General features: G+C 41.6%; 1 protein-coding gene across 2 annotated transcripts; it reads left to right on the forward strand.

Annotated features, from left to right (window-relative positions):
• The first annotated feature begins 4,010 nt into the window (after positions 1-4,010).
• Positions 4,011-10,928, forward strand: LOC115146239 (delta-like protein 4). 2 transcript variants are annotated; one of them, XM_029688200.2, is made up of 11 exons: positions 4,011-4,473; positions 4,644-4,907; positions 5,205-5,262; positions 5,937-6,203; positions 6,851-6,911; positions 7,078-7,208; positions 7,418-7,587; positions 7,910-8,126; positions 8,343-9,093; positions 9,221-9,329; positions 9,487-10,928. In XM_029688200.2, the coding sequence occupies exons 1-11, from the start codon at positions 4,420-4,422 to the stop codon at positions 9,490-9,492; spliced, it is 2,088 nt and encodes a 695-aa protein (XP_029544060.1). In that variant the 5' UTR covers positions 4,011-4,419; the 3' UTR covers positions 9,493-10,928. The 2 variants fall into 2 exon arrangements, with proteins under 2 accessions (XP_029544060.1, XP_029544061.1); XM_029688201.2 differs by having other exon boundaries at positions 5,940-6,203.
• The last annotated feature ends 1,611 nt before the right edge of the window (positions 10,929-12,539 follow it).

Consider the following 12,539-nt stretch of genomic DNA (forward strand, 5'->3'; position numbering starts at 1 on the left):
CTGAGTGTAAATAACCCTAAAAGGGTAGAGGCTGAAATGTCATATTATTTCAGGCCACAATATTAAAATGCTCAAATGAATAAGGGCACAAACATAGTGATAAAATTGGGGGAGGTACAGGGTGGGATTGGAGTAGGTACGGGGTGATGGGTAAATAGTGATACAATGGGATTGGGGTAGGTACGGGGTGAGTTGCTGTAGGGATGGGGTTGGTACGGGGTGATGGGTAAATAGTGATAAAATGGGATTAGGGTACTGTAGGTACAGGGTAATGGGTAAATAGTGATAACATGGGATTGGGGTAAGTACAGGGTAATGGGTAAATAGTGATAAAATGGGATTGGGGAGGTACAGGGTGATGGGCAAATAGTGATGAAATGGGATTGGGGAGGTACAGGGTGATGGGCAAATAGTGATGAAATGGGATTGGGGAGGTACAGGGTAATGGGTAAATAGTGATAACATGGGATTGGGGTAAGTACAGGGTAATGGGTAAATAGTGATAAAATGGGATTGGGGAGGTACAGGGTGATGGGCAAATAGTGATGAAATGGGATTGGGGAGGTATGGGGTGATGGGCAAATAGTGATGAAATGGGATTGGGGAGGTGTGGGGTGATGGGTAAATATTGAGAAAGTTTGATGACACCAAGTGTAGAATACTGAAGATACAGCTCCATATGCCTATCTGATGCTGTCTGTTTTTGTTTATCATATTTAAAGGATGTAGGTTACAAATCCAGGCAACTTAACTTGTACAGTTATTTTTATTTATTTTATTTATCTGTTATTTTACCAGGTAAATTGACTGAGAACACGTTCTCATTTGCAGCAACGACCTGGGGAATAGTTACAGGGGAGAGGAGGGGGATGAATGAGCCAATTGTAAACTGGGGATTATTAGGTGACTGCGAAGGTTTGAGGGTCAGATTGGGAATTTAGCCAGGACACCGGGGTTAACACCCCTACTCTTACGATAAGTGCCATGGAATCTTTAATGACCTCAGAGAGTCAACACACCCGTTTAACGTCCCATCCAAAAGACGGCACCCTACACAGGGCAGTGTCCCCAATCACTGCCCTGGGGCATTGGGATATTATTTTTAGACCAGAGGAAAGAGTGCCTCCTACTGGCCCTCCAACACCACTTCCAGCAGCATCTGGTCTCCCATCCAGGAACTGACTAGGACCAACCCTGCTTAGCTTCAGAAGCAAGCCAGCAGTGGTATGCATTAATTTAATAATTTACCACCTCCTAAATTATTCATCTGTGTAGAAGTTTTGAAGTGTGTATGAGGGGCCTTGGGTATGACTCATAGCATGGTACTGAAGCTCACCAGTTTCCTTCATTCAGTCAGAATAAACTGGCTTTTTACAGATTGCATCCATACTATCACTTAAGAAAACAGGAAAATACCCCTACAAAAGTCTGGCTGAGCTCAGGTGCTATGACTCTGATCTCCTGAAATTCTGAGCATCACTGCAACTGTTGAGTAAAGAGTAGACCAGTCTGAAGACTCCAGCGCTTCTCCACAGGACCAGTCCAGTGTGCCACGGTGAATGGTGGGAAAAGGGCTCCAGTGCATTGGAGATTTGAGACTCAATAGTCCATTGTCCCTGTGCTCAACAGAATCGCCTTCAACCAATAAGTCAAACGTGGGGGGTGTAGATGAGGTCATCTCTGCAGGAGTGTTCTGCCATGAGACACCTTCATCTGGCCAGGGAACAGTTCGTAAATCCTGTTCCCTCACTCCTCCACTGTAAATCCTGCTGGACAAGGCGGTCTGCTCAATAAGTGATAAAGGCAACAATGCTGTTCTGCCATGAGACACCTTCATCTGGCCAGGGAACAGTTCGTAAATCCTGTTCCCTCACTCCTCCACTGTAAATCCTGCTGGACAAGGTGGTCTGCTCAATAAGTGATAAAGGCAACAATACTGTTCTGCCATGAGACACCTTCACCTGACCAGGGAACAGTTCGTAAATCCTGTTCCCTCACTCCTCCACTGTAAATCCTGCTGGACAAGGCGGTCTGCTCAATAAGTGATAAAGGCAACAATACTGTTCTGCCATGAGACACCTGCATCTGGCCAGGGAACAGTTCGTAAATCCTGTTCCCTCACTCCTCCACTGTAAATCCTGCTGGACGAGGTGGTCTGCTCAATAAGTGATAAAGGCAACAATACTGTTCTGCCATGAGACACCTTCATCTGGCCAGGGAACAGTTCGTAAATCCTGTTCCCTCACTCCTCCACTGTAAATCCTGCTGGACAAGGCGGTCTGCTCAATAAGTGATAAAGGCAACAATACTGTTCTGCCATGAGACACCTTCATCTGGCCAGGGAACAGTTCGTAAATCCTGTTCCCTCACTCCTCCACTGTAAATCCTGCTGGACAAGGCGGTCTGCTCAATAAGTGATAAAGGCAACAATACTGTTCTGCCATGAGACACCTTCATCTGGCCAGGGAACAGTTCGTAAATCCTGTTCCCTCACTCCTCCACTGTAAATCCTGCTGGACAAGGCGGACTGCTCAATAAGTGATAAAGGCAACAATGCTGTTACCCAGCATGGGTCTATGTGTGATAAAACTGTATGGAGGGTTTAAATGATTTGTTTAAGTCCTACATGTACTTAATTGGATTCATTTTGGTTTCCTTCTCTCAACAATCATTTGATCTTAAAAAGGAAAGAGGGAAAGTTATTTAACAGTTTGGCTGGATATTACATGTTCAATAAACATAGTTGTTTAAAAGTTAAACTAACATATAATGAGTAGGACTACAGTCTGCCCCCACTTCAATTTCCACAATTGGCTGTCTGCCAGTGAAGGTCATATAATGGAGGTTGGTTGAGCAGGTGGCATGGTATTATACTGGGCATTTATTTAATAGAAATCAACACAATGTGAACAGGGTAATTAACTCTTAGTTTACACGAAATATACAACAATAATCTAGTATGTTTACCCGAAATACACAACAATAATCAAACTTGTAAACAAAAACATGTATAATGTTGAAAAACAATACTGATTTAATTCATTAACATAAGTACATATCTTAATAACCTCTGTTACAATAATTATGTCAGAGAATGAGACTGGAAGTTTGGATTTGAGCAGTTCTTCACATTTCTGATGAGTGGGTGCATTCAAAGACTTGTGATTTTTGAGGCGCAGTGGTTTGGATAGAGCTCAGCTCATTATCATACAGCTGTATGTTTATCTCCCGCTTCTTCTTCTTCACTATTCTATATAATATGTGGCATTAACAAAGATGTGTGGTCAGTGATAATGGTAGGCACGCGACCAAAGAGGCACGCGGCATCTTTGTGGATGAGGGCGCACCCAATGACGCACAGCCAATTGGAGAGTGCAAAATGGATGCACAGGTTAAAAAAAGGAAAAGGTAATCCGTTTTACGATTATCAGGAATGTCTACTAGTGCAATATAAACCACACAAACCATATCAAATGTTAACTAATAGTTATCCAATGTTAAAGGTACAGTCTGGGAGAGATAACGAGTCACAATTAATTATAGACAGGGTAAAATAGACAGGATTTTCGTACAAATGCTATGATATTAATTTCGTAATTACTGATAATAACATCAAATAAAGAGGATGACATTTAATTTCCAATAATAAATAAAATAATAATTATTCAAAATATATTTTGAAAAAAAGTGCGTAACAACATATATAAATTATCCTTTGTTAAACAAATTCACAATTGCTGTAAGGCTACCAAATCCACAATTGCTGTGAGGCTACACGTGCTGAAAACCCCTTTCAGTGAACCAAAAACATATCAACAGATGCCAAATTGTTGATAGTCAGAAGTCTGTCTCCTGCGAGAGACAACGGCAGGATTATTACAATTGGACATGAGGGTTGGTTGCAACAGGCGTGGATGGAAAGGGGCGGTGTTTATTGATTGACAGTATTCATAATGACACACACGTATATAACGTGAACCGAGACGTGAAACACCCTTCATTAAGAAACAGAGTGCTCTGTGACTGATGTCCTGCCATATTTTCATAACAATATTGGCGCCACCAGAAGCTTTCTGTATAAGCAAAGCGCAAGAGTTGCATCGACACAACGCCAAGAGAAAACACATTTTCAGCAGGATCAAGATGGAAGGTCAACGTAAAGACAGAAGGATGAATAAACTGTGGATATTGACGTTACTGTTATGCGTTTGACCTGCATCTCACTGTCTGGATAACAAGGTTTCTCAATTTCTGCGCGTTTTGGATTGCGGAGCTCGGTCTCGCCCAAAAAGGTTTTGAAGAAGGATTTATTTATTTATCATTTCCAAACTTCATATTTCATCATCACTGCTTGGAATAAGAGCCCTCTGTGGAGAACAGGTTATTTTTCAAAGGATACGAACCGATCTGTGGAAAAGAATGGCAACTTGGTTTACCTTTATCATCGCAATTATTATAACGATTTTTAAGCAGGTAATTTTATAGTTAAACTATTACTGGAATCGTTCATGCCTAGATGTTGACACAGCAACAGTGTAATAATGCACAATGTAATAGCATATAATACGCCTATAATAATGCGCAATGTAAATTATTGCAATGGAATATTGTTCTATATTTATTAATTGATTCTCTTCCTTTAGGTTCTGGGATCTGGTGTATTCGAGCTTGATCTTCATCAGTTTCAGAATAATAGAGGTTTGCTGGCAAACGGCGTAGCTTGTAGTCCAGCGTGTAGGACTTTTTTTCGAGTTTGCTTGAAGAACTACCAGACCATAGTGTCACCAGGTGACTGCTACTTCGGCAGTGTCGTTACACCTGTACTAGGCACCAACTCGTTCAGCGTCATGGAGGACGGCACGTTCACTAAACCTATTCGCCTGCCACTCACCCACTTCGCATGGCCGGTAAGACACTATGCATTGCCTAAAATACCACATTGAAGTGGTTGAGAATATATATGCCTATTGATACATGGATTCACGGTGTTTGCAATAAGATGGGTGGTGAAGAGCTAAGCATAAATCAAACTGCACTAACCTATATAGACGTGCATGAGGATTTATGACATGTTAGTATGTCATTAGCCTAGTCCACATATCATTCAATAGATGTTATCTAAAGAAGAAACAAATAATGAAAAAAGATGTGCAACTGAAAAAATGAAACTCATGGTAGGCTAATGTTTTTTTCTCCACTCCCAGGGCTCGTTTTCTCTAATCATTGAAGCATGGTTTTCTCCTTCAGCGGATCTACCTGAAGGTGAGTGGCGCGCTACATACATGACCACCGCTAGAGGGATACATGGCACTGTTAAAGATGCATGACAAATACTCCCTATGCTCTAGATTTAAATCATTACGCAGAATAATTAAATGCAATTTATGCAGTATTAATAAATTCAATGTACACAGAAATGTTGCAGTTATAATGAAACTTGGAAATATGAATGTGTTGATGTCCATGTGTCATGATGAATTACGTGCAACAGAGCACTTCTTTCATGCTCTGTGTCCAACACAATCGCACTTCCTCTGGTTTATTTTAAGCGTGGGAAAGTGTTCAAGTCTTTAGTGAGAATATCTAAACCTTGCCAAAAGCCTCTGACTGCTTTTCCTGTATTTTACACCTTTTGCTGTTCCGCCCATTGGAAGGGGAATAATGGGTTGAAAATGTTTTGCTGACATACATGAAGATGACATTTCAATCGCAGTCCAACGACCCAATTGAAAAATAGGGCACAGGCCTTGATACATACCTATCATAAACTGAAAACTTGCATTACACATTTACTTTCTATATATCATATTGAGAGAAATAATTCAAGACAATGTGCACTGTTTGTTTGGCCTTTTTTTAAAGCATGCAATCATACAGTAGTGGCCTACTTGATAGGCCACACTATCTTGACGCATGTTTTTTGTTCTCTATCCCAGCAGATACAAACAACCCTGCTTTATTGATTAGTTATTTTGCCATTCAAAGAAAGTTGGAAGTAGGAGATGAGTGGTCCCAGGATGTGCAAAGTGTGAGGCAGACGGAGTTAAGGTACTCATACCGGTTCATCTGCCATGAAAATTACTACGGGGACAGTTGTTCAAAAATATGCGCTCCAAGAGACGACCGTTTTGGCCACTACACCTGCAACCCTGACGGGCAAATATCATGTCTACCGGGCTGGAAGGGACAATACTGCGAAGAACGTAAGCAATCAGAATAAAATGTTTTGGGTTTCTTAAGAAGACCTTTCACAAAATGTAGTAGGATGTTATTTCTCAAAGTATTTGCATAATAGGGCCCATAGTGTCGATATGCCGCTGCTCTAGAAAGGCTTAGATTTGCAGTTTGGAGTGACAAGGATGAGCGAAAATAGTGCGGCGCGCTCCCTCCCAACCCAGCCCCTTCACCCCTAGATTTCTCACAATTTTGGGACCATGTGGGTAGAATAATCCCGGGTAGCGTTCTGGTAAAGCAGCACGCGCCGGGTTAATCGCGGCATTATTATCAGCCACGCGCCACTAAATTGCGGGCTCTATTGTTGAGCGGTAGGGCAGCAGCTGCAAACAGGGTTCAACAGCCTACCAACAACAATGGGGCAGCTGTCCGCTTTTGAGACCAAGCATCTGCTCAGGCCTAACCAGCCGTTAAACACTAGTCTTGTAACCATGCAAATTCAATGTCACAACACAGAAACAGCAAATTAAGGTTTCATTAGAAATAGACAGGTAACCGTTTTGATACTACAACAGTGGGAAGGGAATTCCTAATCCGAGTCTGAAGCTTTATGATGTATTGTTGAATGAGTTTACAAAAAAATAAAGTTCCTCTTTTGTCTCACATTTATATGCAGCAATTTGCCTTGAAGGATGCAGCAAAATAAATGGAAATTGCTCAAGGCCAGGACAGTGTGTGTAAGTATACAATAGTTCATCTAGTGTGTGTGTGTGTGTGTGTGTGTGTGTGTGTCTGTGTCTGTGTCTGTGTGTGTTTACATACATGCTTGCCTGCCTGCATGTGTATTTGCCTGCATGTGTGTAAGTACACAGTGCTAAAGGTGTGATGTTTTGTTTGTGACAGATGCAGAGAGGGCTGGCAGGGCACCTTCTGTAATGAGTGTAAAAGGCATCCATCCTGCAAACATGGCACTTGTCAGCAGCCCTGGCAGTGCACCTGCAAAGAGGGCTGGGGAGGCCTCCTCTGTGACCAAGGTCAGTGTCTCCGGCTCCTCTGGGTCCTGCTGTGAAACAATACAGAAGTACTGCTGTTCAATAGCACATAGGGGGAAACCACAAGACGTGCTCTATGACAGTATAAATATGACATGTTCCTATAATATTGCAAGAGTCATCAGGCATCCTGATTATGATAGGAGACTAGGGCCGGGGAGTAACTGTTTTTCAAACACATTTATCCACAGATCTGAACTATTGCACCCATCACAAGCCGTGTCGTAATGGGGCCACTTGTATGAACACGGGCCAGGGGAGCTACACCTGTACCTGCCAGCCGGGCTTCACAGGGGATAAGTGTGACAGCGAGGTCAGGGAGTGCGACAGCCAGCCCTGTCGGAACGGAGGCCAGTGCTTGGTAAGCCCGGAAAGCCTATCCGTTTCCCACAACACACAGCACACACAGGCTTTCCTGTTTTTGTTTTTCCTATATCTATCTACATCTCTAGGCCGGTATAGAAGAATGCAACAGACAGACCTTTAGCCAGTTCACATACTCTCTCCTGTAAATGAATGTAATTCAAACTGGGGCACAGGGGGCATGAGAATTATGAGATAATAATGTGGAGTCGCAAGGGCATCGAAATGAGAGGCACAGCAAGAAACCTACACCGAATTTTGCTGGGATTGTTTCCTGTGACAGTGGGCTGTGATAACCTCTGTCTATCTGTGGCCAACAGGACCTTGAGAACGGCTATAGGTGTGCATGTCCACAGGGGTTCGAGGGGACGCACTGCGAGCACAGAATGCTGACTTGTGCCGATTCACCCTGCTTCCACGGGAAGTGCAGAGAAAGGGACAACGGGCGGAGCTACATGTGCGAGTGCCCAGGGGGCTTCACTGGACTCAACTGTGAAAAGAAAGTGGACAAATGCACCTCCTTGCCCTGTACAAATGGTATGTGATAGTTTCCACTCTCTCCACATCTCAACAACAACAATTAGAAGGAATTTGTTAATTGACTTTCAGTTCTTTTCAACACTGTCAGTACAGAGCACTTACTCAAACAAATCAATTTGGAATGTTCTCTCTAGAGACATCTGCATTAGAGCTAACCTCAATTGAATATGATGTGCACTGTTTGATAATGCTGGGCTGTTCTGTTCTGTTCAGGTGGACGTTGTGTTATCCACGGAACCACACGTTGGTGCAGCTGCCGCTCAGGCTTCACTGGCCCACGCTGCGAGATCAACATCAACGAGTGTTCCATGAACCCCTGCGCCAACGGAGCCAGCTGCATGGACCGCATCAACGACTACACCTGTATCTGCCCCCTGGGCTACACCGGCCGCAACTGTGACAAGCCCACTGACAGCTGTGCCTCCAAACCCTGCCTGAACGGTGGGACCTGCACCAACAGGGCCAAAGGCCAGCCTGCTGACTGCACCTGCTCAGCCCACTTCAGCGGCACCCAGTGCCAGTACTACGATGTGCCTTTACTCATCCCCTCCAGCCCCAGCCCCAGCCCTGTCAGAGAGACCCAAGACAGGCTCAACTGGGCAGCCATCTGTCTGGGTGTGGGCCTGGTGGTGCTCCTGGTGCTGATCTTCATGGTGGCCATGGTCCTGCGCCACATCCAGCAGCAGAGGAAGAGGGAGCAGGACTCAGAGACCATGAACAACCTTTCACATTTCCAGAAGGAGAACCTAATTTCTGACCTGCAGCTGAAGAACACCAACAAAAAGGTGGACCTGGAGGTGGAGGTGGATTGTCTCAGGGAGAAGTCCCAAAACCACAAACACATCAACTATCACTTGGACAACAAAACCTTCAAGGAGTACAAGGATGAGCCGTCGCAAGAGGATAAAGACGAGAACTGTAAAAAGACGATAGAGGAGAAAATGCCGTTGAGTAGAAAGTACAGGTAAGTTCAAATGCTGCCTGCAGATGACAACCTGGATAGATTTGACCTACTTCCTATTCTCCAGGGTTTGATAAATGACAGTGGTTTGGTGTTTAAAAGTGTTGACATGTTTTCTTTTCATTTACAGCGAAAGGCCAGAGTGTAGGATAGCAACGATATGTTCTCCAAGAGATTCCATATACCAGTCTGTGTTTGTGATAGCAGAGGAGAAAAATGAATGCGTCATAGCAACTGAGGTAAAGATTATTTTTTCACATTTCCTCTGAACATGTTCCTGCAACTCTTGACAGTATGTCATTAACAGTTATCAATCAGCAATGCAAAAATATATCACGGTTTCCATTATATTGCTCTTATGATTAAACTAGTTAACTTTTTGTCTTCTACTACCAGGTATAATACATGGAGGGTATCAGACATTCTGAAGAATGGATATCTTCTGGACTGTTTACAGTGTAGAAACAGACAGGGATTTATTTAACTGTGAATTGCTGCTCTTGAAAACTTGATAACTGGACCGAGCCGGTGTGCTCTATGAATGCAATAGGACTCAAACTACAGAACTTTGTTAGAATGTAAGGACTGAACAGACTGTGAGAAATAATACACAACTTGGACTTTTGGATGTTTCACCGTCAGGGTGTACTGACAGATTCAGCCCCTTGACAGGACTTGTCCGACCATATCCATGGAAAACAGGCCTATGTGTTTATGCCACCTTGCCCATCTGCAGGACGAGAGGGCTCTGTCTGGAGATACTCCACCTTATTTTGATAATCAGCCATCAGCAACCAACCAATCAACTTATTGCCAACAAGACTGTGGAAGAAGCCAGCTACTTCCATTTACCCTGGTGATGTGCTACAGTATGCAAAAAAGGAGACTTTGTTTAATAAACTTTCAAGGAGAGAAAAAAAATACTAGAAACGGTTCATTTTTTGAGAATATTTGAGACCCAGGCCTATGTCAATTTTGTAAATTATTATTATTATTATTATTTACATAAAAAATGTTAATAAAGAATGTATGCATCCCGAATCACAGAGCCTTAAGTATGGGTTATAGAGCTTGATACCCTGCTTCTTCTTGGATCCATTGCACAACAAAAACTGAAGGGAAAATACTTTTAAGAGAAAACAACTGATGCAATAAATGACGTAGTGCCAGGGGGATTCAAGAAGAAGCATTTTTACTTCTTATTATGCAACATTGCCCAGAAATTAAAACAAAGAAAAACAAAAGTGACTATCATACCAAGGACGCCTATAATTAGAATTGACATTACTGAACCAATAATGTTTTTTTAAAGATGAGTATTTCACTAGTTATTTAAATATTATGAAGCACTGGTCTTTCTATTATGTTTTATACGATTATTTTGTATATAATGTATATTTATAAATTTAGAAGTCGGTGTACAACGGTTTTCAATTTGATGCCCAAAAAGTTGAATTTATTTTCATGTTTAATGTTGTTGTGATTGTTGTTTTTTAAACAATGAAAACATATCTGGTACACTGTTTGTTGGTTTCATGTTGAGTAGAAGTGGTCAACTATAGAACTTTCAATTTGCCTAGATATTGGAATGATTAAGAACCTTCCGTTGAAGTCCTTCCCCTGTTGTGGAAATGGCTTCTTGTCTAGATGATGTATGACCTTGTAGCAGTTCTAGTAATCACATGCATACGGTGGTGACTGGTGAGTCAATGTGATGTGAAATCAATGTGCACGCAATCATTTAGTGGACAGTATTGTATTTGACAGCAATGTGAGAAATATGGACAAAAGTTATATATAAAAAAAATTGAATAAAAATTTTGAAGTACAGTACACAATATGGTCAGTATTTGTGTTTGTTTTTCAAAAAGAACATCAATCTCATCCTTATGCTCCTTGTTGTCAAGCATTCAAGTTGCTTTAAACTGGCTTAACTCCATTTGAGTCCATGAGCAGTCATTTTGACTCATTTGCTCTTAACAGTCTAATAAATACATTTAATATACGGTATCGAAGAAAAGAATATGTGGGTTGTGTTTATGAAGGTCTTTTTTTATTTTGTATTAACTCAATAGCATGTTCATTTGCTTATGTTACTGTAGGCTATCCGTTGCTGCATGTGACTGTAGGAGAATTTGAAAAAGTACATTTTCGGGGAAAAAAATGACAAAACTGTTTGTGATATCAAAATTCTTACAACATACATGTGTTAAATAGACTTATTTAGGAAAAGTCCAGGATGGAGGGGACATCACTTAAACAATTGTAGAGGTAATATAATTTTAAATTCATATCGAGTCAAAATGACTCACTCTGCTTTTCTGGTGTTAAAATGTCAAGCTGTTTCCTTGGATGTCCACCCCATAAGTTAAAATATTGAGACGAGGAGGGAACACAATCTGGAAAAGAGGCTACTTAACAAAACCAGGCAGATGCTTTGGGGTGTGACCCTACACCACTGGGAAAATCAGTGCCTCCTCTCTAACTGAGCGTGAATGCAGCAAATAGGGCCCCAAGAGTCCAGTGCCAAGTTACCGGCAGCCTTGAAGGGGTGCTAAAGCCAACACAACACCCCAGCCAGTCCAGATCTCCCAACAAAGACAACGATCACATGCTTAACGCCTGATCATCCATCTCTGCTATAATATTGATTAGTTTAATTCATTATTTTCTCTTAACAACCCTAACACACACACTTTTGTCTAATTCACATATTATATTTTCTTTCCTATTTTATAACCCTTTCAGACATCTACCATAAAGCCACATATTTTCATTGTGTTATAATCAAAGCATCCTGTTTTTGGCCAATTGACAACATTTCCTGCATCCCGTCAGATTAAAATGCACAGGACACTGGCCAAAAACTTCTCTCACATCTGTTACAAAAAGACTGCATGTTGATAAAAATATATTCTCCCATTCCTATTTCCCACGGTTGCGAACATCATTATCAATTGCTCTATGTTCTTCACAAGGATAAGATGTTTGATTATAAAGGCATTTATTCGTCACAAAAATCCTCAAAGTCCTATAAAAAACAAACATAGTAAATGACTGATAGAAAGAGAGTACCTAAACGTGCTTCAGGCCAGCTTGAACAAAAGAGAATCAAGTGCTCGACTGAGGAGACCCCAACTAGTGACTTTCCAGGAATATAAAGAAAATAGTAAATGACTGCTTTACAACACTCAAACAATGAGAATTAAATCTAAATTAAACCTAAAACAGTTTTCAAAATAGAGTGTATTGACAATAATTTGCATGTTAACATTGAGGAAAGGGCATCTGATCTCAGGAAATACAGTAACTTCAGTTTTCTTTCTTTTTGTAATGTTCTTAATTAACACATGGGGGCAGTAAACCATACATGGAAGTTACTTGCAACATTTCCTTCAATACTTAAAATGAGAGTTGGATAACTAGAGGCACGGGGTGTATTCTATATT

Source organism: Oncorhynchus nerka, linkage group LG18 (genome assembly GCF_034236695.1).
Source record: "Oncorhynchus nerka isolate Pitt River linkage group LG18, Oner_Uvic_2.0, whole genome shotgun sequence".
Classification (NCBI taxonomy): domain Eukaryota; kingdom Metazoa; phylum Chordata; class Actinopteri; order Salmoniformes; family Salmonidae; genus Oncorhynchus; species Oncorhynchus nerka.

Coding starts and splice junctions, on each gene's coding strand:
- LOC115146239 (XM_029688200.2), top strand. CDS start 4,420: ATGGCAACTTGGTTTACCTTTATCATCGCAATTATTATAACGATTTTT. Junction 6,204..6,850: donor GGGACAATACTGCGAAGAAC/GTAAGCAATCAG, acceptor ATTTATATGCAG/CAATTTGCCTTGAAGGATGC. Junction 8,127..8,342: donor CTCCTTGCCCTGTACAAATG/GTATGTGATAGT, acceptor TGTTCTGTTCAG/GTGGACGTTGTGTTATCCAC.